Source organism: Belonocnema kinseyi, chromosome 1 (assembly GCF_010883055.1).
Source record: "Belonocnema kinseyi isolate 2016_QV_RU_SX_M_011 chromosome 1, B_treatae_v1, whole genome shotgun sequence".
NCBI classification, from domain to species: domain Eukaryota; kingdom Metazoa; phylum Arthropoda; class Insecta; order Hymenoptera; family Cynipidae; genus Belonocnema; species Belonocnema kinseyi.
This window is the reverse complement of record NC_046657.1, coordinates 111,374,717-111,398,977: the sequence shown is the minus strand read 5'-3', so window position 1 is coordinate 111,398,977 and position 24,261 is coordinate 111,374,717. Positions and strand designations below refer to the sequence as shown.

Genomic DNA, 24,261 nt, shown 5'->3' with positions numbered 1-24,261 from the left:
AAACTCCAAAATAAAATATTAAAACAAAATTAAATTTTGTGAACGTTTTTAATTTGTTTAAACATATCGTAGTCCACTAGCGTACTGAGTCGATTAACCGGCTAACTGGCTAGTCGGGTAATACATGCTGAATAGCCGACTGCATACCTGCATCTGCTCACGTTCGTTTAGTGCACGGATGAAGGTAACCAAGAGTGGCCATTCGGCTATTCGACTACAGCGTTTCAGCCAAGTAGTCAAATATGTGACACGAAGTGTGTTAGTATGAAAATCTTAAATAAAAAACTATCCGATTCTTAAAAAAGGCCAGGGAAAGTATAAAAGAATATTGTGTCTTTTTCAGTGCTTTTTTTATTCAAGATAATTAGATATAAAATTACAATATTTAAAAGCCACTACGTATTAAATATGAGTATGTCACGATATCAGAATGATCATATTTATCTCACCGTTTAGATGCTTTTAAACATTCAAATGGCCAGAAACACCCCTTTCACAGGTCACTATGATTAGTAAAAAAAATAATGTTGGTCAAATCCCTACCCATTTCCAACTTTTCGTTAAATATGATCGTACCGATATATCGCGATAGAGCCAAATTTGAGACATCATAGTAACAAAAGTAACAATAATTTAAAATGTTTGCCTTATCAAACCGATTCAATTATCATTCAACTAAAGATTATATAATTATAAAGTTTTATGAAAAAAGATTTTTAGCATTTAGAAAGGTTTTTAACTTCGTCCTGTTATGTAAAATGCTTTTCATGTTTGAGCGTATTAGCGATCAAGCCCAAGTAATGTTGACTTTTGAAACCTAGAAAGTTGCAGCTCAACAAATTTTAACAAGACAAAAGTAAATTCTAGATTGGACCCCACTAAGCGTATAAGAAAAGTGTAATCAATGGAAGCTACAATCATGATTAGTAGTGAATAATTATCATTTATAGATCATTCAAAAACCAGACCTTTTCCTAGGTTTATTTTTTCTTTAGAACTTGCCTTCTTAAATAGCATGGCAGTAACACGGCTGGACCACATACATGTATCAGAATTAAATACCATTCCAACGTTAAAACATTTTTTGGCCCTGAAAAGGGCCGATTGTAAAAGCAGTAAGTGGGCTTGAAACTTAAGCCTTCTTTTCAGTCTTTTTGGGCAAGAGAACAACCTGAATGTTAGGCAGAACTCCACCTTGAGCAATGGTGACACCAGAGAGAAGCTTGTTCAATTCCTCGTCATTTCTAATAGCCAATTGCAAATGACGAGGGATAATCCTCGACTTCTTGTTGTCACGAGCGGCATTACCAGCCAATTCCAGAACTTCAGCGGCTAAATATTCCATGACAGCTGCCAAGTAAACTGGAGCTCCTGCACCTATTCTCTCGGCATAATTTCCTTTGCGAAGAAGACGATGGAGTCTACCAACGGGAAACTGAAGTCCAGCTCTGCTTGATCGGGTCTTTGACTTGCCACCCTTTGCACGACCTTTTCCACGACCAGACATTTTTAGATTCTTTGAAACACACGATTTACTCACAAGAAAGTCTGAGGAAGTAATACATAAAATTTTTGAGAACACGCGTTTTATGCACTTTGACGGGGTGGGAGGAGTGGTATGGCGCATCGAAACAGCGCAGAACGGAGTGGGGAGAAACAGACTGTTCTTGTCTCTTCCCAACTGGATGCACCAATCAGGGTTTCGTCCTCACTCTAGTTTTTTCCATTGAGGCGCTCTCCCTATCGTATCGCTTTTAAATAGGTGACGTTAGAGAGTAACCGACAATTCGTTCTGAAGTTTCGTTTAGTACAGGCATCTGTGTTTCTGGAAGATAATGGCCCCTAAAACGAGTGGTAAAGCAGTCAAGAAGGCTGGTAAAGCCCAGAAAAATGTCGCTAAGACCGACAAGAAGAAGAAGCGTAAGAGGAAGGAAAGCTACGCTATCTACATCTACAAAGTCTTGAAACAGGTTCATCCTGATACTGGAGTCTCCAGCAAGGCAATGAGCATCATGAACAGCTTCGTTAACGATCTCTTCGAACGTATTGCCGCTGAATCTTCCCGTTTGGCTCATTACAACAAGAGATCCACCATCACATCTCGGGAGATCCAGACTGCTGTCAGGCTTATTCTTCCTGGTGAACTCGCCAAGCACGCAGTCTCTGAGGGTACAAAGGCTGTGACCAAATATACAAGTTCAAAATAATTGTTTCCTCACGTCAATCGGCCCTTTTCAGGGCCAACAAGTCTTTAAACGAAGGTTTGCTTCCTTGACACAGTTACATACTTTTTTCCCAGCACGTCAAATTACCAAAGTAGTAGGTGGAAACTCGAAATTAATGCGAACAAAACTACTTGATTCTATTTAGTAAAAACTTCAAAGAAAAAGGTGAAGATAGTATTACCATTGTGATAAACGATTTCTAGGTGGAAAATTTATCTTTCTGATTGAATATTCAACTCTTTTTTTTAGAACTCATTTTCTCGTGGAGAATTTTTGGAAGCAATCTTCAAATTTTCTTATGCATCTTAAGAATGTTCTCTTAAAGCCATTCAAATTTATTGAAGCACATATCGGTCGAAATGCTGAGTATGTTATTTTTATTATTATTTTTATAAAGTATCTGAAAGTCATGGAATGGACAAAAAAGTGGAATTATCATAGAATTGAGAGTGTGGATTCCATAACGTCCTTAGCGCTCGAACTCGAGCGTCTTACGGAAACGCGCACAACTTTTATGAAGAAATTTTTTTAATCAAACTGATGGTTTTTTACTAAAAGTTAAAATCCAGACATTTTCATTGTACCGAAATCACAATGACTAAAGAAAACTCGGCTTCTTTTCGACAAAATGATTTCGTTTTTTTTTCTCCAAACAGAAAAACTCTTTCTGATGCCAATTATGTTTTAAAAGTACATTTCTTTTTTATATTTGCAGCATAAAAATTATTAAGAGAATTTTGGTTTGGGATTTTTAATTTTTTGTCACTGAGCAACAATATATAAACAAATAAACTGAAAAAATTGGCCATTTCAGCCTTGTGAATTTTTATCTCAAGAAAAGATACAGAAAAAGACTTCCCAGTGGGCACAAAGTTTGGCGACGTCTTTACGTCATCTTTACGATAACTTTACGACATCCTGTGTCCATGTCGCTAAGGTGTCTACGATATCGTAAATAAGTCGCATGATCTGACGATGTCTTTACGACATCGTAAAGACAGCGAAACGACATGGACATAGGATGTACTAAAAGACGTCGCCAAATTTTGTGCCCACTGGGTTACCATCAGCTAGAAGTATCGAAAGTCAACATTTCCCTTCACAATGAGCTTTAGAAGACGAATAACGTATTATTTTAAACATGCCACCACAATAAATCTGTTTTTTAGGGTCCTGGCGAAACTAGAATTGAATAAATAAGTTTTGCGATTTTTGGATGCTAATTACGATTTTTTCTAGGTTTTTTTAATGAAAATATTTGCCAATATTTGAAATACAACTTCATACTCATAATAAGATGCTCACAAAAATTGTTCAAACAATTTATCATTATTTGCAGAAATTTTCTCTTAGAATACAAATAGAAAGTTGCGGTTTTTTCGAAACTTTTCTAATTAAACTTAAGTGATACTTAATGATTGTTAACAAAAAAAATTGTTCAAATACTTTATTTTTATTGTCAATAATATTCAATTTCAATAATGCTAGAGAGTTGCGGTTTTTCTGAACTCTTATATTTTTGCAGGTTAAGAAAAATTCTTAATTAGATCATTGTTTATTGTTTAGAACTATATTTTCATAGAGTAATGGTAGAAATATGCTGTTTTCCTAAATATTAAGTTTTTTTTTAACTTTGTAGGTACAAAAAAATAAGAAAAACTCAAAAAGAACCATTTTTAAAATAGTATTGTATTGTTTTAAATACATTTCTTTGCTTTTTTCTAATTAATAAAAAAATTAATTCAAACAAACAGAAACATAGAATGGAATATAATATAGGAGTAGGTGGAAAAGACTATGTCTGTAAATGAATTGTGAAAGTTTTATTTTGAATTATAATAAACAGTTTTTTACAAAGCGTAATAGAAAAATTTGTTATTGCACATATTTCATTATCAGCCCCCCTCCCCTTCTACTCCCGATAATCACTGGGATCCATGTAGAAAATTTGAAGCATATATTTCAAGTTAGGTATCATTAGCAATAATATTAAGTTATTTACAAAGTTAATTTTTCAAAATTAAGTATTTATCCACCTCACTCTAACTGTAAACTGGACAAATAGTTAAAAATTTCAGATAAAACCGCAACTTTCTAGCATTATTGAAATTGAATATTATTAACAATTGTAAAGTGTAAAACTTTTTGAAAAAACCGCAACTTTCCATCTCTATTCTAAGAGAAAATTTCTGAAAACAATGATAAATTGTTTAAACAATTTTTGTATGCGTCTAATTATGAGCATGAAGTAGTATTTCATATATTGGAAATAATATAGCTTATTGGGAAGAGAAATTTTGACTTTCAATACTTCCAGCTGATGGTAAGTCTGTTTCTGTATTTTTTCTTGGGATGAAAATTCACAAAGCTGAAATGGCCAATTTCCTTAAATTCCTTAAATTCCTTAAATATCAAGGAACAACTTTGCCCCTGGAAGTTGTCTGTCCGAGAAACTTCCCATCAGACTTTTATCTGTCAAAGTCTGAGGAAACGATTCCTGACAGTAATGATTTGCAAACTTTAATAATTTATTATAAGCAAAATACACTACCAAAAATTGTAAAATTTTTTTAGAAATAAGGATTGGTACCAACCTTTTGCAGACACGGAGCGATCCAAGGACGACCGCCTTCTGCCTTTTTCCCGCACGTGTTTTAGCATATTGTTGACACGCAGAGATGCTTTTCAGGCTATTAATCAGTGAAAGCTTAGCACCTCCAAGAGCGCCGATGGTAAGGACGATTAGTTTAACAAAATATTACGGGTAAAATCGTTGCAACTCTCTTCTAAGGTATCTATACCTCTCCTTCTTTCCATTCTCCTTGGCTATGATGTTTTTGCCAGCTGTTACCGAAAATTCGATAACGAACATGGTTCGCTTCTCGAAGTCAAGAAGAACCATGTCAGGCCTCGAGTGTGCAGCAGAAACAATTGTCAAGAATATAAAGTTCCAGTATATGCGGCACTTCTCATTCTCGACAATTGACTCGATTTCCCTAGGAGCATTTAGAGGAGCGATATTAAGGTTAATGCCGTAAGAGTGACAGAGATGGTAATAAAGTACTCTTAGTGCCGCATTGTGCCTTTGAATGTAGGTCGTTCCCGCGTGTGTTGGACAACTAGATAGTATGTGAGCTAAATGCTCGGGGTGTGCATGGCACGCCCTGCAGCTGTCATTCGGAATGTCTTGGCTCAAAATGTGGCGTCGGAATGTTAAGGTGGCAATGACACTGTCTTAAAATGCCAAAATGAAACCCTCCGTGCCAGGCTTCAATCCGGGTGATTTAAGGAAATCAAAAGTTAACTCACACGACATTGACTGATCTTCCACAATTCTGTGGAAGATACCGTACATCCTCTTATCGAGTACTGTTCATGGAAGTAGTTCTCTTGTGCTTTCTTAATCCGGGCTTTAAGGAGTGAGTACTCGATATAGATAAGATTTGATGCATTTTGCTCACCCCTAATACTGAAGGTAAGTCCGAGTGTTTCAGCAGCCTCCTCCGCTGCTTTGTACAGAAACGCTCCTTTTCCCACTTCTTCGTGCTTCCTGACCATTTTAAGAAGAGGGTCTTTTCCATTTGCGACTCTATGTGCTGTACCCAGAATAATCCTGTTGTGAAGACATTCAAGACTCAATATTCCGCGACCACCTTGACGGCGTGAGATGTACAGTCGCGAAACCGAAGACTTAAGATGCATGCTTTTGTTCATGTGCATAACCTTTCTTGTCCCGATATCAAGGGATCTGAGCTCGTTCTTCGTCCATGGAACTACTCCAAATGAATAGAGTACTACCGGGACGGCAAGCATGTTCGTTGCAGATACTTTGTTCCTCGCCGACAGTTCGGAAGACCAAATCTGCCGGATGAGACGTTTGTATCTGCGTCGGATAGTATCCTTTATAGATTTCACATCCGGAATGCGGCTCTGTGGCACGCCCAGGTATGTATAAGTCTCTCCAGCCCAAAGATATCGTATAGCGCTTCTATCGACGAGCTTAGGGTTTTCAGGGATGCCATTAAGTTTTCATCTCTTCAAATAAACCTTGGCGCATTTGTCTAACCACAATTCCATTCCTATTTCCTTAGTATATCGTTCGACAATCCCTAGAGCTAGATGTAGTTGCTCTTTGTTATTAGCATAGATCTTAAGATCGTCCATGTAAAATACATGAGTGACCTTGTACTTTCGATGTGCAGGTTTTTCGCAAAAGTACCCGTCGAAATGGCGACGTGCTAGAGATATTGGCAACAGTGTGAGACGAAAGAGGAGTGGGCTCATGGTTTTACTTTGACCATGAGCTGGGTCCCATGTGGGGGTCCCCCATCCTTCCTTTCTTCCTTTCTTATCCCACTCATGTTTGGGGTGAGTGGACTTCTTGAACTGAAAACATAACTATTCCTTCTTTGTTGGACAATTTATGTGTTTTAAATTTAAAATTCAACTATTTGGTTCAAAATGTATGTATGTTGTTGAGAATTCCTCTTGTGTAGTTGAATATTTCTTTGGTTCAAAATTAAAGCTTCGTTGCTGAAGATTTATACTTAATAAGTTGAAGATTCAGAATACAACATTAACTTGCTCTTATATAATTGCACTGTTTTGTAGAAAATACGATTTTTTTAATTAATTCTATTTAATGAAAATTTATTTACTCCATTTTTTGTTGAAAATTAATTTTAGTTCAAAATTCAACTATTTAGTTTAAAATGTAATCTTTTTCGGTAGAAAATGTATCATTATTAGTTGAACATTCAACTATTTGTTTGAAAATTTATTATGCTAATGAGAATTGGTCTTTTGTAGTTAAAAATTAACTTTTTTGGTTCAAAATTCAAGCTTCTTTGTTGAACATTCATTTTCAATAGGTTGAAGGTTCATCATTTTAGTTGAAAATTTGTTGTTTTTTTAATTTTTTCAAGATTAATTTTTTAACTAAAAATTTAAAATTCAACTAATTTGTTCAAAACTCAATTGATTTGTTGAAAATTCACGTTTTTGTTCAAACGTCAAACTGTTTTTATTATGAAATGAAAAGCTTTTCTTGTTTTTCAGGAAATTCCTTGATTTCAATGAAAAAATAAAATCCAGTATGACTTGAATCTTAATTTATTGTAGACAAATCTATAAACATTAACAATCCAAAAAATCTTTATAAAAGATACATGTCTTTTTCTTCACGGCAGTCTTAAACTCAATTCTATTTCTTATTTACAAAATCCACACAAAATAAATGCTCACACGCCCTTTTTCCACCTCTCGCAGTATTTCTATACAAATTAAAAAGCAAAAAAAGATGACACAAGTGTAATCCCGCACTACTGTAAATTGTTCTAGGATAAGTATTCCAGCAAAATTCAATCATTCCTAAAATTTTTTCCTAAAATTCCTAAAAAGTCGAAAAATTCGTAGACCAGGCCAAATACGACAGATTTCAATTTTGAACAAGATTTCAGATAAGTAATCCATCCAGGTGTGAAAAATGACAGTGTTAGTAAATGATTTTATTAAATGATTCCTATTTTCAGTAAGAAAATATTTATCAACGAATAAATCCTCCCATAAGAATCTACAATTAACGGTCCACTTATGTTTGAAAATTTGTAAATAGTTCAATTTTCAACTAAGTAAATGAATTTTTAACTAAAAGTTGTAAATCTACATGCAAAAATAAAATGCTTACATTTTTGGTTTAAAAATTCAAATTTCAACCAAGAAAATAAAACGAATTGTCAAAAAAAGAGTTAGACTTTTCATCAAAGAAATTAATTATCAACTAAAGTGATGAACCTTTGACCAAAAAAATTAATTTTTCAATTCAAAATTTCTTGTTGGAAATTAATTTCTTAAGGGGGAACACCACTGTGACTGGTCAAAAAATCGATTTTTTTTTATTTTCTTAGAGTATATATATTCAGAAATATGTAGACGAATTTTCAACTTAAAATCTTGAAAATTGACGAAGTTATACTCCATGACTACTGTGTACAACAAGATAATAATCGCATAAAAACCGCCGACAATCGAGCTAACATATTTCAACTAGCGCTATCTCACATGCAATGAAAACTTTACGCGTTTTTCTCAAAACGACTTTTTTTAACACGGTGGCATCGATTTTTTCAAGCCCTAAAAAAAAAGGTGTCAGAAAATTAACTAATTTTTCAAACCGGCGCCATTTTCCCAAAAAAATAAAAGTAAAAAAACCGCTAGGTACAACGATAGCGATTGTTGAACAGATTAATAAAATTTTTGGTTTTTTGCTTTTAGATGATTTTGTACTGCTGTATCGTTGCCACAAGGAAGGGTAATTTTTTAGTACGTCATTACATTCATGTATATAACTAATGCAATTTTTAATTTTTTTAAATACAAATTTGTGTCAATATAACTGAATGCATGTTAAATAAATGATTATTTGTCGGATCTTTAAATAATTATTTCTACCTACAAAAAATAATTCACGAAAATCATTTAATTTTCACGCTTTCACAGTGGTGTTCCCCCTTAAACTGAAAATATAACTATTCCTTTTTTGGTTAAAAATTTAGATTTCTAAATTAAAAATTCAACTACATGGTTGAAAACTTAGTATGCTGATGCCTAATTTTTGAAAATGTATCTTTAATAGGGTTGAAAATTAAGAATTTTGGTTAAATATTCGCTTTTATTAAATTAATGTTTTTAATGTTTTTTATATAAAATTATTTAATATTATTATATAAATTATTAAATATATATATATTAAATATATTCACGGATTTGTTGAGTGGAAGCTTCTAATGTGTCCCCCTAAGGGTTTACATTTTTCTTACACCTTCTCTATTCCTTTACACACCCTCCACACACTTACTTGGTGGTGTAAGGGGGACCTACAGTTTAAGGTGGGTTCCGAACCACCAAGAGCAACAGCCTTAAGTACTTAGAGAAAACCTTTTTCTCTAGAGGTACCGGTCCCACGACTCTCCGAAGATGAACAACTCCCTTGCTAGGCTAGTGTTCACCGCATGGGCCACCGAGACTCTTCCAGAGTGCGAGGCGGGAATCGAACCCGCAAGCCGAAAGAGTGGGTCCAAAGCCTACGCTTTAGCCCCCACGACCATCGTCCCACTTTATATTCACGGATTTAAAATTCAACAATGTGGTAGAAAACTCGATTTGTTGTTACAGAATTAATCTGTTTTCTAAAAAAATAAGTTTTTTAAAAAAGAATGAATTCTATTTAATAAAATTTTTAACTACTCCTTTTCTCGATAAAAGTAATATTTAGTTGAAAATCAACCACCTGGTTAAAAATTTATATATTTTGTTAAAAATTCAAACTTTTTTGTTGAAAAATTGTCTTTAATAGGTTAAAGATTCAGAATTTTGGTTGAAAAAAAATTTTGTTGTTAAAAATTAATTATTTCATTGTATGTATAGATATTTTATTACAAATTTTTTCTTGTTTTTGACAATTAATTTTTTGAACTTAAAATGTAACTATTCCTTTTTTGGTTGAAAATGTATATTTTTTAATATTAAAATTCAACTAATTGAACATTCACGTATGTTAATGACAATTCGTGTTTTGGAGGTGAAAATTAATTTTTTCTTGAAAATTCGTTTGCGCCTGTTAAAAATTAATTTTTTAAACTTAAAATTGAACCATTTTGTTAAAAGATCAACTAATTGGTTGAAAAATCACTTTTTTGAAAATTCTTATTCTCGGATTGAAATTCAACTATTTTATAGAAAATTTATGTATTTTGTTAAAAATTTAAAATTCTTTGTTGAAAAATTGTATTTAATAGGTTAAAGATTCAGAATTTTAGTTGAATTTTGTTTGTTAAATATTAAGTTTTAAATTGAATATGTACATATTTTGTTTACAATTTTTCTTGTTTTTGAAAATTAATGTTTTGCACTTAAAATGTATCTACTCCTTTTTTGGTTGAAAATGTATATTTTTTCATTTTAAAATTTAGATAATTGGTTGAAAATTCACATAAATTGATGAGAATTCGCCTTTAGTAGTTGAAAATTCGTTTTTTTCTGTTAAAAATTAAATTTATTAACTTAAAATGGAACCAATTTGTTAAAAGATCCACTAATTGGTTGCAAAATGACTTTTTTCAAAACTCTTATTCTCGGATTAAAAATTCAACTATTTTGTAGAAAATTATTATTTTTTTTTATTGAAAATTAATTGTCTTCAATGAAAATTGAACTTCTTAATTTTGGTTAAAAATGTACTTGTTTAGTTAAACAATTCAATTATTAAGTTAAAAATATAACCTTTTTTATATAAAATTGATGAATTTGGTTGAAAATAAATTTGTTTTGTTTGAGGACTCAAATATTTCGTTTGAAATTGTACTTTTTGGTCCAATTCAAACTGTTTCTGAAATAAAATGAAAATATTTCCTTGTTCTTCAGTAAAGTCGTTCATTTCGTTGGAAAAATAAATCCCAATGTCACTTGAATCTCATTTTATTGTAGAGGTATATTATTTTTAATATTATTTTACTGTAGACGAATCTATAAACATTAACAATCCAAAAAATCTTTATAAAAGATATATGTCTTTTTCTTCACAGTAGTCTTAAACTCAATTCTATTTCCTATTTACAAAAACCACACCAATAAATATTCACGCCCTTTTTTCGCCTCTCGCAGTGTTTCTGTACAAATTAAAAAGCAAAAAAATATGACACAAGTGTAGTCCCGCACTGCTGTAAATTGTACTAGGATAAGTATTCCAGCACAATTCAATAATTCCTAAAATGACAAATCTCGTCACTGTTGAATAATTCGCAGACCAGGCCAAATACGGCAGTGTGTGATAATACCAAACATAAAATTGATAATGCAACGATCTGCTAAAAGTAATTCCAATCAAATTTGCCGTAAACAGTGGCAAAATAAACAGCTGAGACATCGCAGAAGTATCAAATTTCTCCTTTTTGCGAAGCTGAGGTTCAATTTCCCTCTCGATAGCTTTCAATTTTGAATAAGATTTCAGATAAGTGATCCATCCAGGTGTGAAAATTGCCAGTGTTAGCAAATGAAGAACCAAAAGTGCAATATGAAAATATTTATCAACGAACAAATCTTCGGGTAAAAATCGCCAATTGACGGTCCATTGATGTTCGAAAATTCTTCCCAAATCGAAAGCCCCTTTGAGATAAGCCACGGGATTTACAATCAAAAATGGCAAACCCAATATTAATTGGATTGCTCCGCAAATAAATAATTGTATCGCAGTTTTCGTTAATCCTAAATTGACTAAATACGCAAGGAGCAAAGCTGGCGCGAAGAGTAAAATATTCATTTTCACAGAGACAGCTAAACTGTAGAAAATACTTCCCCAGTACCATTTTTCCTCCAAGAATGCATTCAGACTCGCGAAAAATAAGACAATCGCCAGCGGATCGTTGAAGAGTCTTAATACAAAAATCGAGTGAATTCTGTAGGAAGTGCAGCAGATTAAAATTAAGGCGTAAGGTGGTACTTTTTTCGTTTTTGAGTAAATTCGAAAGACTAGAATTAAAAGAGTGACGTAGAGGGTTGCGAAAAAATATTGTGCTAGTTTGACATTTTTCCCGAGGGAGGTTACGTAGTATAAAATTGAAAAAATATATACAAATCCTGCAGGATAAACGAGAGGTCCTGTCTCTCCTTTTAATTTCGAGTAATCCCAAGTGCCGTTCAAAAATCCTTCAACTTCCTGCATGTAAGCTTTCCAGTCGATTTCGGTGTAGGGCACTTTTTCGATCACGAAAATATTGAGGATTACCTCGAAGATGATGAAAATACCTGCCGGAATTGCAAGTTTCCGAGGATCGGTGGCAAGAGAAATAATTTCGTTCAGTGTGGGAACTTTTTTCAGCCAGGTTTTTTTGGTAGAACGGTGTTCTCGGCGTGGCGCCATTTTGGAATTTCTGCGCGCACTGTAAAAAACGAAATTTCCGAATAATAATTTTTAAATTACCGGATATGGTGCGATAATAATGCCACGTCGATCGAGAGATAATATACAGCCTCCTGTCAGTAAAGCTGCCAGATCGATCTACAGATTTACCCCCACCATACCTACCGTTTGGGAGCCGCAAAACAGAGGATGCATGATTACCACTGTTAGTTCGTGTGTAAGCCGAAAATGCACGACTCGAACTTCGGTGTTCTCAGGTATCCTGCTGCACCATGATTGCCGGTCTGAAGGCTTCGGAAAACTTCGGTTGTTTTCTATTTATATCTCGATCCCCATTTGAAAGAAGTTGAAGAAATTGGCGATTTTTATGTTTCGCGTCATTCTTAATTTCACGCATGCGTCGATTTTGAGGTTATGTTTTTCAGGTGTATATAATATGGATATTATTATTATTATATATATATTATTGAGAATAATATTATGATTATAAAATATTATGTGAATATTCATGAATAGTTGACTAATTTTTAATAGAAATAGTTCAACTTTCAATTTAAACAATTAGTAGTCTACAAAAAAAAGATAAATTTTGCATAAAATACGAAAATGAAAAACAACAAATTTTTTTATTGTTTTGAACATAATGGTACAATTTTTAAACAAAAAGTTAAATTTTCATCAAAAAAGCTGAAATACTAAAAAAGGCTTTTTAAATAAAATACATGAGTTTTTGACTAAAGAAATTTATTTTCCACCACGACTTATTTTCTACACAAAAAATTAATGTTTAACAATAGTTAAATTTTCGACAAAAAAGATTAATTTTCTACCATTGAAATCAATTGAAAATTCCTTGAAATCTATTAAAATATCCTAAAATACATCAAATCCTTTAAAATATCATCTTAAATTACTGTAATCAATTGAACATTCTTTGGCATTTTTTAAAACATCCTCAAATATTTAAAATCCTTAAAAATCTTTTGAAATATCTTGAAATTTTAAAAATACCCTGAAATATTTCAAATCTTTTAAAATCTCATTAAATTTCTTTAATCAATTTTCCCCATCTCTTAAAATCTTTTGAAATACCTAGAACTTCTTTTTAAGATTTCTAACGTACTTTGGAATTTTTTAAAATAAACCTTCTACAATTTTTTTAATTCTTTGAAATTCCTTCAAATTATACAAATAAATTAAAAGTTCCATCACATCTTTCAAAACATCCGCAAATATTTCAAATCTTTTGAAATTTCTTGAAATTTTATTAAGTTTCAGATTGAAATTGTGATAACTTTGAACAATTTTAGAAGGGTTATTTTAAAAATTCCAAAGTACTTTAGAATTCATAAAAAAAAGTTCTAGGTATTTCAAAAGATTTTGAAGGATTCGAAAAATTGGAGAGATTTTTAAAAGATTCCAAGGAATTTGAATTGATTTCATTAATTTAGTATAATATTTTAAAGGATTTGAAATATTTCAGGGTATTTTTAAAAATTCGAGATATTTTAAAGAGCTTTACAAATTTCAAGAGACTTCTAAAGATTTTTAATATTTGAGGATGTTTTAAAAGATGTCAAGGAATTTTCAATTTATTTTTATAATTTAAAGGAATCTCAAAAAATTAAAAAAAATGTAGGAGAGTTATTTAAAAAATTCCAAAGTACTTTAGAAATCTTAAAAAAAAAGTTCTAGGTATTTCAAAAGATTTTGAAGGATTAAACAAATTTGAGAGAATGTTAAAAGATTCCAAGGAATTTTCAATTGATTACAGTTTAATATGAGATTTTAAAGGGTTTAGAATATTTCAGGGTAATTTGAAAATTTCAAGATATTTTCAAGAGCTTTAAAAATTTCAAGACACTTCAAAAGATTTGTAAGGATTTTAAATATTTAAGGATGTTTTAAAAGATGTAAAGGGATTTTCAATTTATTTTTATAATTTAAAGGAATTTCAAAGAATTAAAAAAATTTTAGGAGGGTTATTTTAAAAAATACCAAAGTACTTTAGAAATCTTTGAAAGATTTTCTAGGTATTTCAAAAAATTGGAGAGAATTTTAGAAGATTCCAAGGAATTTGAATTGATTTCAATGATTTTGTATGAAATTTTGAAGGATTTGAAATATTTCAGGGTATTTTTTAAATTTCAAATAATTTTCAAGAGCTTTAAAAAGTTTCAAGAGACTTTAAAAGATTTGTAAGTATTTTAAATATTTAAGGACGTTTTAAAAGATGTCAAGGAATTTTCAATTTATTTTTCTAATTTAAAGGAATTTCAAAGAATTAAAAAAATTGTAGGAGGGTTATTTTAAAGAATTCCAAAGTACTTTAGAAATCTTTAAAAGGTGTTAAGGTGTTTTAACAGATTTTAAAGGTTTCGAAATACATTTAAATAATTTAGAATGAGATTTTCAAGTATTTGAAATATTTTAGGGTATTTTTAAAATTGCAACGGATTTTGAAGAGATTGGAAAAATTTCAAGAGATTTTAAAGGGTTTTAAATATTTTAGGATGTTTGAAAACATTCCAAGGAATTTTCAATTAATTTCAGTAATTTGAAGCTATTTCCAAAAATTTTAACGATTTTTTTTCATCTTTTCTAGTTGAAAGTGGAACTACTTTGTTAAAAATTTAGTTTTTTTTTGGTTGATGATTAATCAATTTAGTTTAAACAAATTGTTTTCTGAAAATGTAACTATTTTGTAGAAAATTCTATTTGTTTTTGGTTAGAAACTAATTTTTGTTAACATTAATTTTTTGTATAGAAAATTATTTTTGGTGGAAATAAAATTTCTTTTTTGCAAACTTCATGTGTTTTATTAAATATGCCTTTTTTTAGTATACAATTCAGCCTTTTAGATTAAAATTAAAATTTTTGTTCAAAAATTTAAATATTTTGTTGAAAACAATTTTAACTTTTTTTAAAAATTAATGTGTTTTAATCAAAATTTATTATTTTTTTTACGAAAACTAATGGCTTTAGTTGAAAGTTGAACTATTTCTGTTAAAAGATAGTCAACTAGTCATTAATATTATTATAATATTTTACAATTATGATATTAACATCAATAATATATATAATAGTAATAATATACATATTATATACACCTGAAAAACATAACCTCAAAATCGACTCATGCATGAAATTAAGAATAACGTGAAACATAAAAATCGCCAATTTCTTTCAAATGTGGATCGAGATATAAATAGAAAACAACCGAAGTTTTCCGAAGCCTTCAGACCGGCAATCATGGTGCAGCAGAATACCTGAGAAAACCGAAGTTCGAGTCATGCATTTTCGGCTTACACACGAACTAACAGTGGTAATCATGCATCTTTTGTTTTGCGGCTCCCAAGCGGTAGGTATGGTGGGGGTCAATTTGAAGCTCGATCTGGTAGGACGTTAAAAATGGCCCATGTGCTGAAAACGGCCATGGAGCGGCGTTAGTAGTAACTTTGTTCTAGTTGTTTTTACTGTTGTGGATTTTTCTAATAGTGTTTTTCTTTTTTTTCGAATCATTTCCATTAATTATCGCTCCGGTATGAAAATACTCGAAGATCCCGAAGAAAAAAGTTTTTTTTTGTAATTTTTCAAGATTTACCAATTTTTTATGTAAACTGAATTTTGTCATGGTGTGAAAAAAAATTCTTGAAACTCATGGGAGATTTTTGCATTTTAAAAAGGGTTTGAAAGATTTTAAATCAAAAATTTTGGAATTTTGTCATATTACATAATTTTAGAAAAAAATTGGGTAAGTTTGAGAGACATTCAAAAGTTTTGAAAAGATTCAAAAATAATAAAAACTTTTAACGTTTTTTTTTCAATTTTGTAAACTTTCACGAAAATTAAAGATGTTTTTTCAGTTTCCTAGGAAAAATTTAAATAATTTTTTTATTTCGAAAAATAAATTTGAAGAGATTATTTAAAAAGATTGTAGAAGATTTCAAAAATGGTCAAAGAAGAAGCTCAAGATTTTAGGGCAATTTTTTAAATTTTGCAGAATAAATTAAAAAATGCAGAAAACATTTGAATAATTTTTAGAAATTAGAAGGCTTAGAAAAAAAAATTTCCTTGCATTCGTGTGAAAGTTTTAAATAATTTTTTTATTTTGAACAATTAAGTATAAGAGAAAAGTGAAAAAGGGTTTTAAACATAAGAAACGATTTTCTAAAATTTCTAAAAATAGTTTAGAAGACTTTACAGCAAAATGTTTCAATTTGGTAAGATTGAAAAATAAAAACGAACAAAAATCGGGTAAATGCAAGAAATATTTAATAGAAATAAAAATAATTTTGAAAGTTTTCAAGAAAATAAACAAATTTTCTTAAAATTCTTAAAAATCTAGATTCTTTTCTGATACCTTTGAAATATTTGTAAACTTCTAAATTATCTCAAGAATCTTATGAAAATTATATTTCCATACATTTGAAAACAAGATAATAGTACTTATTTTCTTGTTCTCAATTCTCAGAATTTAATTTCAACATTGATTTATTATAACACTTCGAAAAATAATTTTCCATTAATTTAAGTGTTACCAAAGGTAAAAAAATATTCGTTAATGGTCTTTCTTTAAGAATGACATACAAATGTTAAAATACTTTAGCATCATTACAAAGTCTAATATTAAAAAAGATCACATTTAAGAGTTGGTTATTTCATTGTAATAGAAAACAATATTTAAGGATTTATCATATTCCTTGTTTGTCATATATAGATATAATAGTCATATTTATTATATCATATTTATTAAATCTTGAGAAATCTAGAAGTTGGTTTTACATTTTTCAAATTTAAAAATATTTTTGAAACTTTTTCCGAACTTCTAAATATCTTTTAAAATGAATCGAATTTTTCCTACGATTTTTAGAAAATTCTGCAAATTAAAAAAAAATCATTCAAATCTTCCAGATTCTTTTTCGACAATTTTGGAAATCTTTTAAAATATTTTAAAATATTTTTAAAAAATAATTTTTTAAAATGAAAAATCATTTTAAATTTTTTACGAATCTGAAGAAAGTGTTTTTATTCTTTTGAAGCCCTGCTTAAAAACCTTAAAATTTTTTTGTTTGAAATATGCAAAAATTTATATGTTGTTTAAAATTATGCTGTGGCTATTTCCACCGAAATTTCTGTACGATTGGCCGAATTTTGTCGGTACAAACACTTCATTAAATTATTTGAAACAATTTTAAATGTTCTAAACTAATCTTGAATCTTTTCAACATTTCTAAATATTTCTTAAATATACTCAAACTTTTTCCACAAATAATAAGTGTTCAATTGTTATTTATGCATCAAAATTTAACAAAAGTTTACAAAATATGTGTAATAAATTTTTTTAATTCCTTCATGTGGAATATGTTATGGAGTTTTAATTCTAATCAATTCAAGTCTGCATCTCTAGAGTTCACATTATTTTAATTCAAACATTTGAATAGATTTCTCTAATGCATTTTGAACACGTTTAAATAAATTATTAAAATATAAATAAATATAGGTTTGAATATTTTTTCCGAATTTATAAGTTATAAAACGATTTAATAATGAAAAAATAAATTAACTAAATCCTTGCATTAATTTTTACTACAATAAGTCGATTGAGAGGAATAGGATTTGCCCTTTTTCTGTTGTTGGGGAATTTTTAGACGAAGGAAAAATCGCATATTGACAGGAATACAAATTCTTCTGAATTATTGAAAAACTTATCTGTTTTAAATTGTATTATTTTTAAATTGATTCTAAAAATATTTTTCTGTTTAAATGCATATATTAATATGTTATTTACCAATTATTATTATTTACCCACATTTTTATTCCAAACATGATGATTTGTAATTCTTGTTAAAATATACTAAAAATAATGCTTTAAACTTACTAAAAATTAAAACAAAAATTAAAAACAGAAATGGGGTTGTTGCATATTTTTAAATACTTTTTTGGCAGTTTAATTAAAAGGACACTAAAAATGAATGTAATTAGAAAGGAAACTTTTTTTTTTTGAATAAGTTTGAATTTTTTTAGGTTTAAAAAGTCTATTTTTGGGGGGAAATCTGATTGGTTGGACGGATTGACGGAAGTAATTCAGAGTAGCGACGGTGTTCAGTTTAGAGATCATCAATATGGCCGCTAGATGTGGCAAGTGTGAACAGATACTTTTTCCTCCACATTTTTTATTTCGAAAATGAAGTATTTAAAATTTTTTTAATACACTTAGCTTTTCATAATTTGATGCAGTATTTAAAAAATATATTATCATTATCATAATCAAAGAAACATTTTTCCGGCATTTTAAAAAAATTTTTAAATGTTTAACAGCATATCACTTTTTTGATTTTCATTGAAATTAAAAACGGTATTGTCGGATAATTTGCAAGTCTTTTTATTGTACACTGTTAAAAATAATATTAAATTTAATATACCCATGTGCGTTAAAATTAATATATGAAGTACATGAAATCGCCATTAAGAGCGCGTATATTAAATTTCATATACATTCATGTTAATCACTTACAAGAAAAATCATATAATTTCATTTTTCACAAATTTAAAATAAGTTTAGCTGTAATTTTCGATTCTAAATAATAAAACATGATACATTCTTTCTGTTAACCAAAAATAAAATTGGATTACAAGTCGAAAAGTTCTTCAATTCAAAAATGTTGTATTCAGAATTCCTAACACTCATAAATTATAGAGTTAAAAAATTTATATTTGGTTCCGAAAATTTAAATCGACGTTTACATTTTCAATTCTCTAAATGAAAGAATCAATCAATGAGTTTACAAAAATTTCAAAATTATATTAAGTTTTTTTAGGCTAGAAACATTAAAAATAAAAATATATTTCAACTTAACAGTTCTTAAACTAGAAGGTACATGATTTGTATTTTAAATAGTTTAAGTATCCTTGAAAAGCTTCAAAATTTTATTTCAAAATCTTGAGAAATCTAGAAGTTGTTATAAATTGTTTCAAAATTAGAATTATTTTTGAAATTTTTTGAGAACTGAAAGCTTATTATTTGTAGAAAAAATTTGAGTGATTTTAAGAGATATTTAGAATTTTTAAAAAGATTCAAAATTAATTTAGAACTTAAAATGATATCAAATAATGTAAACGAAGTGTGTGTACCGACAAAATTCGACTATTCGTACCAAAATTTCGGTACAAATATCCACAACCTAATTTAAAACAAAATGTAGATTTTTGCAGATTTCAAAGAAAAAATAGAGAAGCTTTTTAAGCATTGTGAAAGGCTTTAAAAGAATAAAAACATTGTGTTGATATTCCTAGGAAAATTGAACATGAATTTTAATTTTGAAAAATTATTTTAACAGAATATTTTAAAAGAGTTTATGAGATTCCCAAAATTGAAGGGAAAATTCTATTTATTTTAATATATGTTAAATAGAACCATAAAAACTGTAACGTTAATGATTCAGTTTCAAATTGTTTACTTTTAAATATTTCGCTCCAATTTACTCATCTAAAATGAACAGTTAAATATTTCCAAATATTAAATAATTATTAATTTTCTTGATTAAAATTTTTTTTATTGAATGGGTAAAAAATTGAATATTTTGGACTAAAACAATATTTTTTAATTGAATGAAAGCCTTTAATTACGAATACCTTATAATTGAGTTATTTTTAAGTTGAAAATAGTTGCTAAAGTTTTAATCGCACCTTTACATTTTTTAATGACCAAGTCTTTCGAATTGAAACAGTAAAAGTCTTGAAATTCTCAAACTTTGAACGAATTTAGAATCGTTTTATCAAAAAAATTATTGTTCAGTTTTTAATACTTAAAGTGCAGATCCATTAAAAAAATATTTATTAATTTATTTATATTTACAGCAGATAAAATAATAATGGTTTTTATTAAAAAAATTTAACTTCAAACGCTTTTAATTTTTAATTGTGTAAGTCTTCAAGACTGCACTTTAAAATTCTTTAAATTAAAAATAGACGCTTAAAAATAAAAATAAGTACTTTTTAAAGTAGAATATTTTTGAATCACGAATTGTAAACAGAATGATAGCAAATTCTCTAATTACTTTAAAAACGGTTGAAATAGAATTTGGAAAAATTTTTCTTCTGAAAATTAGTCAAATTCCCGGTTAAAAAATAAATTCCCGGTCATTTCCTGGTTTATGGGTATACAACTATTGTTTATTAATTGTTGTCGTACCTTGCGCCGTTTTTTACAAAAATTTAATTTTTTATTGTTAATTTTATTGATTCTTTCTCTCGTATCTTGTGTCGTTTGCCCAAAAATTGAATTAAATTTTTTTTTTATGTTTTTTTTTTTACAAATAAAACAAAAACTACGGGTCTCATTTAAAAGTGATTGAAAATAAATTTCTAAATAGCTTTTGGATTCAAAATAATTGTTTTTCAGCATTTTTGGTATCTTGCATAGTTTAATCGCAAAATGGAATTTTGATTTTTCTTAATTTTTTTGTACGATTAAAATTTGAATTTTCGAGTTTTAACGGAAATTACCAAATTTACTGTAACTGGTAAAATAAAAATAACTAAAAATATACAAACATACACAGAAATATATTCGCAAAAACCTGTTTTTCGGGTTTCACGGGGCCAAAAAACTATGTAAAAAAATATCTGGAGCCCGCATTATCGAAGATACGCCTGTGCACACTTGCATATAAATAATTGAGGTTATGATCCATTACGTTACCAAATATATTATGTCTTTCACGTTACTCACCACAAAATTGTGAGCTACAAAAAAAATTGATTTATAATTCACACTAAGGTTTATCCTTGAGAAAGTAGATGGAAAGTAGTTTACCTAAACCAAAGATATAAAGTAAAATATATCTTTGCCGAAACGTACACAAGTTTCACAATTAAAATTCACACTTGCAAATAAATAATTAAAGTTATGGTTCGTTACCCACCTTATAAAATTTTTCACGTTAAAACACGAATCCACTTTCAAAACTTTCAATTTATCTCCAAAAATTTAATATAAAAGTAAACCCGGGATTCGGCGATATGCAGGCACATTGAGGTTATAGTAATAGCTGCTATAACCACTCCTGCTCCAACCTCATATCTGTTTAACCAGCAATTTTAAAACATTTATTTTACCAATAAAACAGACTAAGATTTAGGATATTACAAATTTTACAGATATTTCGATAACGTTTACCTAATGGTTTACATATTTTTGGATCACGATATTTCTTGCAGGGAATTTTTTTATGACAGAATTTCGAGATATTTCGATAGATTTCGAGATTTTTTTCTGGAGAAACATTTTTAAGTTATTTAAATTTATCTTCAGATTTATTTGCAAAATCGCTAAACTAAATAATTGCCCTAAAGTCTTCTTGATAGTTTTAAAAATATTTTCATATTTTTATTAATTATTTCTAAATCTTTTGAATTAAATTGAAATTTCAATGTTCAAAGTTTAAATAAAGCTCCCTGAAATTTTAAAGATTCGAAATTTCAAGGCTTTCTATTTCACATAATTAAGTTTCGAATTGTTAACTCTTGAATATTTGATTTCAAATTTCTCATTTTAAATAAACTTTTAAATATTGCTAAATATTAATTTTTTAAATGACATAACTTCAAGTTGAGTGGGTTAAAAATGTAATATTTTAGACTCAAAAAATATTTGAATGGGATTATAAACTGAATGAAAGCGTTTAATTATGAATCTTTTAATTTGAAGTTATTTTTAAATTAAAAATATTTTATAGAGTTTCAATAAAACGTTTACATTTGATGAACAACTAAGGCTTTTAAATTGAGACAGTTAATTTTTTATTGTTAAAATCTGTGAAGTGTTTAGTTTTGTAGAGATACAGAATTGTCTTGCAAAATCAATTAGAAATCAATTTTTATTACTCGCAGGACAGTTTAATTTGTAAAATTATGAGTTAATAAGAATGATAAAAAATTATATATTGAAAATTGAATTATTTTTCATTTACAAATTGTCAAAATATTGAAAACTTGAAACTTAAATTTAAACAAAAAATTAAGATTAAAAGGCTTAAGATTATCATGTTTGTTGAACATTTAGTGTTGCTTAAAAATACTCAAATTTTAACCCATTCTATTTTAAATCACATATTCAAAACTAAACAATTCGAAACTAAATTTGTTTAAATAGAAATCCATGAAATCTGGAATAATTCGAATTTTAGGGTTCTAAATTTCAACTTTAAATGTTTCAATTTTAAATGTTTTGAAAATATTTAAACATAATTCAAAACATTAAAATATTTTTTTAAATATGAATCAAAACGTAGATTTTTACAGATTTTGAACATAAAAGATAGAAGTTCTTCAATAATTATTGAAAAATGGTTTCAAGAGAAAACATTTTTTTTCTAAGAGTCCTGATTTCTTATTTTGGAAAATTACTTTTAAGACAATATTATAAAACAATTTTAATTTATTTAAATTTAAATGTCTTACATTTTGATATAATGATATAATAATAAAAAATAAAAATCTGCCTGCTACGCGCGCACATTCTTATCGCACGCTACGCGCGCGGCTCGCTTCGCTCGCCTACGTCCTCTTTCATCTTTTCTGTGCTTTTTCCAAAAAGCTAATTTTTAAATTTTTAATCTTATGTTTTACGATTAAAAGAAAATCTACTCGTCCTATTGAAAAAAATGAATAATAAATTTATCGATCTTTTTAGGCGAACAACTTTGTCTGGTAATTTAAGTTCATACCTTGTGTCGTTTTTTCAAACAAATTTAATATTTTTTTTAGAATGTTATTTTTTACGACTAAAGCCAAAACTAACTTTCCTATAAAAAAATATAGCTCTTTTTGGATGAACAAGTTTTGTCTCATTTTTTTTCGTAGCTTATATCGAAAAGTGATTCACTATAAATCTGCAGTTCTTTCCAGGGCGTGCAATTTAAGGTTTTTCATTTTTTTCGTATCTTGCATAGTTTGACCAAAAAATGGAATTTTTGGATTTTTCATTATTTTTGGTACGATTAAATTTGGTGTGTTCAACTTCTCGACCAAATTAAAAAAGTTGTTATCATAGTCCTGTAGGGCTTTCAAAAAGCAAAGTTTTTCTTTTCCTGACTTTTTTTCATATCATACGTTGTTTGGTTTAAAATGTTCATTTTAGTTTTTTTTTTTATTTTGAAAATGCTCTAACTCTGATCATTTTCTTTTTATAAAAAAAAGTCAGAAGGATAAATTGTTTAAGTTTTGAAGTACTATGAACAACTATGCTTAGAATTTTTACATCTTGAAAAAATGTGGTTTCAAAAATTTTTGGTACGATCAAATTTGAAATTTTCAACTTTTCGACCAAATTAAAAAAGTTATCATAATCTTGTAGGGCTTTCAAAAAGAAAAGTTTTTGTTCTCCTGACTTTTTTTCATATCATACGTTGTTTGGTTTAAAATGTTCATTTTAGTTTTTTTTTTTTTTTGATTTTGAAAATGCTCTAACTCTGATCATTTTCTTTTTATAAAAAAAGTCAGAAGGATAAATTGTTTAAGTTTTGAAGTACTATGAACAACTATGCTTAGAATTTTTACATCTTGAAAAAATGTGGTTTCAAAAATTTTGTATACGATCAAATTTTGAATTTTCAACTTTTTGTCCAAATTGAAAAAGTTGTTATCATAATCTTGTTGGACTTTCAAAAAGCAACGTTTTTCTTTTCAAGATTTTTTTTCGTATCATGCGTTGTTTGGCTTAAATGATTCATTTTAGTTTGTTTTTTTCGATTTTGAAAATGCTATAACTCTAGTAATTTTTGATTTTTCAAAAAAGTCATTGGGATAAATTGTTAAATTTTTTGAATTCTATGAATAACCGTACAAAGAATTTTTGAATTTTTGAAAGAGTGGTCTCAAAAATATAAAAAATGTGCTCACTTTTTGAATTTTTATCCAAAATGGATGGCTAACGAACTTGACCTTTAGTTTAGGACACTAAACGAGTGTACCAAAAGGCAATCTAATAGATTAATTTTTTCAAAAGTTATCGTGTTCACACACAGACAGACAGGCAGACACATTCGTAAAAACCTGTTTTTCGGATTCAGGGGGTCTCAAAACGTGGACATTTGACAAAAACTGGGGGGGGGGGGG

The 24,261-nt window shown here is 28.8% G+C and overlaps 3 protein-coding genes across 5 annotated transcripts; 1 reads left to right on the top strand and 2 right to left on the bottom strand.

Moving 5' to 3' along the window:
- Positions 1–676: 676 nt before the first annotated feature.
- On the bottom strand, positions 677–1,522 carry LOC117172918 (histone H2A-like). Its single transcript, XM_033361214.1, has one exon. The coding sequence runs from the start codon at positions 1,505–1,507 to the stop codon at positions 1,133–1,135; it is 375 nt and encodes a 124-aa protein (XP_033217105.1). The 5' UTR covers positions 1,508–1,522; the 3' UTR covers positions 677–1,132.
- A 274-nt stretch (positions 1,523–1,796) lies between these two features.
- Positions 1,797–2,208, top strand: LOC117169257 (histone H2B-like). The gene has a single exon (XM_033355537.1). The coding sequence runs from the start codon at positions 1,836–1,838 to the stop codon at positions 2,205–2,207; it is 372 nt and encodes a 123-aa protein (XP_033211428.1). The 5' UTR covers positions 1,797–1,835; the 3' UTR covers position 2,208.
- Positions 2,209–10,553: 8,345 nt separating this feature from the next.
- On the bottom strand, positions 10,554–21,366 carry LOC117175172 (lethal(2)neighbour of tid protein). 3 transcript variants are annotated; one of them, XM_033364784.1, is made up of 3 exons: positions 21,323–21,359; positions 21,069–21,226; positions 10,554–12,160 (listed from the first exon to the last, which is right to left on the bottom strand). In XM_033364784.1, the coding sequence occupies exon 3, from the start codon at positions 12,139–12,141 to the stop codon at positions 10,861–10,863; it is 1,281 nt and encodes a 426-aa protein (XP_033220675.1). In that variant the 5' UTR covers positions 12,142–12,160; positions 21,069–21,226; positions 21,323–21,359; the 3' UTR covers positions 10,554–10,860. The 3 variants fall into 3 exon arrangements, with proteins under 3 accessions (XP_033220675.1, XP_033220686.1, XP_033220668.1); XM_033364795.1 differs by lacking the exon at positions 21,069–21,226 and having other exon boundaries at positions 21,323–21,366; XM_033364777.1 differs by having other exon boundaries at positions 21,069–21,352.
- Positions 21,367–24,261: the final 2,895 nt, after the last annotated feature.

Coding starts and splice junctions, on each gene's coding strand:
- LOC117172918 (XM_033361214.1), bottom strand. CDS start 1,507: ATGTCTGGTCGTGGAAAAGGTCGTGCAAAGGGTGGCAAGTCAAAGACC.
- LOC117169257 (XM_033355537.1), top strand. CDS start 1,836: ATGGCCCCTAAAACGAGTGGTAAAGCAGTCAAGAAGGCTGGTAAAGCC.
- LOC117175172 (XM_033364795.1), bottom strand. CDS start 12,141: ATGGCGCCACGCCGAGAACACCGTTCTACCAAAAAAACCTGGCTGAAA.